The 4,240-nt window shown below is 35.6% G+C and overlaps 1 protein-coding gene across 1 annotated transcript; it reads left to right on the top strand.

Moving 5' to 3' along the window:
* Positions 1 to 374: 374 nt before the first annotated feature.
* LOC141651693 (uncharacterized) lies at positions 375 to 950 on the top strand. Its single transcript, XM_074459392.1, has one exon. The coding sequence runs from the start codon at positions 375 to 377 to the stop codon at positions 948 to 950; it is 576 nt and encodes a 191-aa protein (XP_074315493.1).
* Positions 951 to 4,240: the final 3,290 nt, after the last annotated feature.

Below are 4,240 nucleotides of genomic sequence, written 5' to 3'. Positions count from 1 at the left end.
TACACACCTATTGGGCTTCTATTTTCATCTTGCCAAAAGGTGTCATTGCTAAGATTGAAGCCATATGTAGGAACTTCCTGTGGTGTGGAAGCTCTGAATACTTTAAGACACCTACGTGGCATGGGATAAAATTTGTCTTGGGAAAAGACAGGGAGGTGCAGGACTTAAGAATGAAATCATATGGAATAAAGCTGCAATTGGTAAGTTACTTTGGTGGATCCATGCTCACCCTAACAAACTTTGGGTTCAATGGATCCATAGCATATACATGAGAGGGACTACCTGATAGTTATCGGTGTCCTAATGCGAGCAAGTTGGACGTGGAAGAAGGTTTGCATATTGAAGATTGAGATGCAACCCGCTTACGATCGAGAATGAATGGAGCTCCCCGCCCTGGTAAAGAGTATTCCATTGCTAAAGGGTATGCTTGGCTACATCACTCTATTCACGATATAGAGTGGCATCATCAGGTTTGGAATAAGTGGACTGTCCCTAAACATTCTATTATAGCCTGGATGTACCATCATCGGGGGCTTAACACTAAGGACAAGCTTTTTAGACTCAACATTGCTAGTGATAATCTCTGTTGCATCTGTGGGAATGAGGAAGAAACCTTGCAAAGATCTGTTTTTAAATGCCGATCTGATAAGGCAGTGATGGCCTTGATCTGTGTTTGGATTGGTTACTCTTTGCCTGAAACTAGAGACCAGGATTGGAGGGGGAATGCTAGATTGTCCAGACTGAAAGTTGGAATTATTAATAGCATTCTGAATGTCTTTGTTACTTATCACATTTGGAGGCAACGAAATGGCGCGATACATGAGATGCAAATCCAAGCTCCAAAGCAGTTGTCCCAAACGATTCGATTTGAAGTTCGAACTATAATTCAACAGCAAAGTAAGGGCACAATGCCAAGGAGAGATCGTAATTGGCTTGAGAAACTTATGTAATATGTAATTAGATCCATGGCTAGCTGATTATCATGTCAGCTTGAAATGTTGATGTATTTGGTGTTTGGTTTATTAATATATTTTTTACATTTACCAAAAAAAAAAAAAAAACAAAAATAAGCAAGCATTCATATGAACTCATTAAGCATAAATCTATCCCATGATTAACTCCCCTAATCCCCCACTAATCCTAGTTAAATAACTACTCACTTATTATCATGGAAAACATGTCATCAATTGTGTCAATCATCACAACAAGTATAAACATGATAAAAGAGTGAAGAAATAAGCAATAAAGAGTAAAGAGTAAAGGAATTATACCAAACTTAAGATGAACAAATGGAAAGGAAAGAATAATAGAAGAAAACTTGATTGATTGATGAAGAGTTGTCAATTCTCCAATAATAAACCCAATAATCTTCAATTACCCAATAATAAACTTGAACAATGATTAAAGAAAGATTAATGTGTAATTTTGTGGAATGATTGAGATTAATATATTCTAATCTACTCCTAATGAAGGTTTAATCTAATCTAAAGAAGCTTAATCTAATCTAAGGGAACTTAGTTCAATTGATTATTACAAATGGAGTATATATAGTGGTACATCATTAGGTTAAGCAAGGGTAGATTAGTAAATAACAATGTTAAGTGTTGAATAGAGAATTGCAACTCCTGAGGGAGATGCGCGGATCCTAGGTCTGGGATGCTCATCCTGGGCTCGGGATGCGCGGATCCTTGGGCAGTACCTTCTGAAATGGCAAAGCAGCTTGGGATGCGCGGATCCTGGGACAGCTTGTCTATTTGAGCTCGGATCGTAAAACGGACGTCATTTCCTCATCCGGACTCCTATTGGAGTGATTCAAAAGCCTAGAGCACTTGATTTTTCGACATCGTTTCATCTAGCATACTTTCATAGCCAAAGGAGCAACTCTTGGTTTGGTTCCGAGCAATTTCTTCTTGTAATGGCTTCCTTCTCGTCATCCTTGCTTTTAAGCCTATGATCCTTCTATATACTCTTTATTCCTACATCCTTGGTCATCATTCTTGCCTCCTCTTCATAATAGTCCATCCAAGATCGTCAACAAGTTTCCAAATATGCACGGGAGACGGGAATTCTGCCTCATTATCTTCTTTTCTACAAGACATATACAATGCAATAGGAAAGCAAAATAGGAAGGAATTGACGGATAAAATGGTCATGAAATGCTATATTAGTAGGCAAAATGGGTTCAATTAGGGGACTAAATGTGTGCAAATAAGAGTCACATCAGTTATCGAACTCACTTTTGGGAATTTGCAATCCAAAACGGACACGTTACTATAAACGAATGGTCAACCAGGAGATACCTAAAATAGCAAGTCTATTTAACAAATGACATGGATCAGATTCGCATATTACATGAATCAAGCTGCCATAATAGAGCTGGTCTTTTTATGTGCTAACACGTCAGTCTAGACAAACTTCTATTTCTTTACCATATATGTTTGTAACTCACAAAGCTATCTCTTAAGAAGATAGATGTATTTCTAAGAGATAGAGTGGGAGTAGATCGTCACAAACATGTCTTATAGTTAATGTGTTATTTTTTGAAAGTAATGGAACTATAATCTATTGAGATAGAGTGGGAGTAAAGCACACATGTCTTATTATTAATATGTTACTTTTCGAAAGTAATGGAATTATGACCTAGTCCCAAATCGATTTTGTTGCAAATACAAGCCATAACATTACAATCCAAAAATTGTTACTCAAGAGTAGATTTACTTTAAGGCGATGGTCTCTTCAAAGTAAAAGCATAAATTGACATGAAGATGTTAATCAAGATAAATCATGTTAGGAATTGCCACATTTCATTTTGATGAAGAATGGCAAATGATATTAAAAATTCGCTTTTCTAAAATGGGAATTTAGAGAAGGATGTGTATGGAACACAAAACCTTAGATAAAGATCTAAGAATCCTAACATATTATGCATAGCTTACTTAAGCAATCCTAGAATGGTCTTAATTAAGCAAGCATCAAAGGATTGTAATAATCATACTTTTCGTTCATGGTTTCATTCACATTGTTGAAGAATCATGATTATACATGAAGTTAAGTGGAGCCAGAATTATTCTTTTCCATGTCTTATATGTTTATAACATATTACTTATTGAGAATAATGTACCAATGCTCTCTTCTGTGACAGAGTGATTGGGAGACTAGGAAAAGGTGCGATGTATTTTAGATTTCCGAATCTATGTGTTAAATTTGAGAGAATATTGGCATAGAGTCGAAAGTCTTATGATGATAAGATCTTTCATATCTGTTTTACATCAACAAGGTTGAGTAGGTTATTCATATTGATGAAAGTGGAATTACTATGATAGAGTCATAGTCATTCACTGAACCTAAATAAGTTGTTGATCACATGAAATCGATTGTTAATGTTTCCGCCATTAAAACGATCATGTATGCCAATAAATGCACATTCCATGATGAATTATATGCTTGGAGCATAATAAGTCAATAACAAGTTAATTCGAATGATGGTCTTGTGAAAGCCTTAAAGAACATCCTTTGAGATTCTTGAGGAGAATTGAGGATTCGTTCATATGTTTGGATGATATACTGAGTTGTGTGTTGAAGGGTTACACAAACTCTAGTTTCTAAACCTTTAAGGATTTGTCGAAATCCTAGGCTGATTTTATTGACTTAAGAGTAAGAGACTAAAGAAATATTTTAGTTTCGACCATTGCAAATTCTACAAACAGAATCTAAGTAAATTGTGATAAGATGGTCAACGTATGGAATGAGAGTAAATCCCTCTACCAAAGACTTTATCACAAGTTATATGATAACAGTGGGAGCATCTTCCAAGTACAAGAGCCCAAGTCTAGTAAAGAAGACTAGACATACACCTAGATAAATTCATGTTATTAGAAATAACATTGAATAGAAGGAAATAGCAATTAATAAAGTTGGAGTGCATGGATACATGGTATATCCATTTACCAAGCTTCTATTGCAATTTAATTAGTGTAAAATGTACACTACAGATTATGAGATATGAAGTAGTAATAAAGTATTGACTATTCATATGTGATAATCGCATTTATCGTTTGAGTTTTTTTAAACTCATTCATTACTTTGTTATATCCAAATGGGTTGTTAAGGCAATATTGAACCCTATTGAAGTGAACTGGATTAACATAGTATGCGCCCCTGGTTACTTATAGGAGGTGACGTCTCGAAGTGACTAGAGTGTGATGCGATTGATGGCAAGTTCAAGTGCCATAGGGTCATA

This window comes from Silene latifolia, chromosome 4 (genome assembly GCF_048544455.1).
Source record: "Silene latifolia isolate original U9 population chromosome 4, ASM4854445v1, whole genome shotgun sequence".
NCBI classification, from domain to species: domain Eukaryota; kingdom Viridiplantae; phylum Streptophyta; class Magnoliopsida; order Caryophyllales; family Caryophyllaceae; genus Silene; species Silene latifolia.
The sequence above is the reverse complement of the archived record's forward strand: the minus strand, read 5'-3'. Positions and strand labels throughout refer to the sequence as shown.

What these genes read in the sequence shown, in the direction of transcription:
- LOC141651693 (XM_074459392.1), top strand. Translation starts at nt 375, where the DNA reads ATGAATGGAGCTCCCCGCCCTGGTAAAGAGTATTCCATTGCTAAAGGG.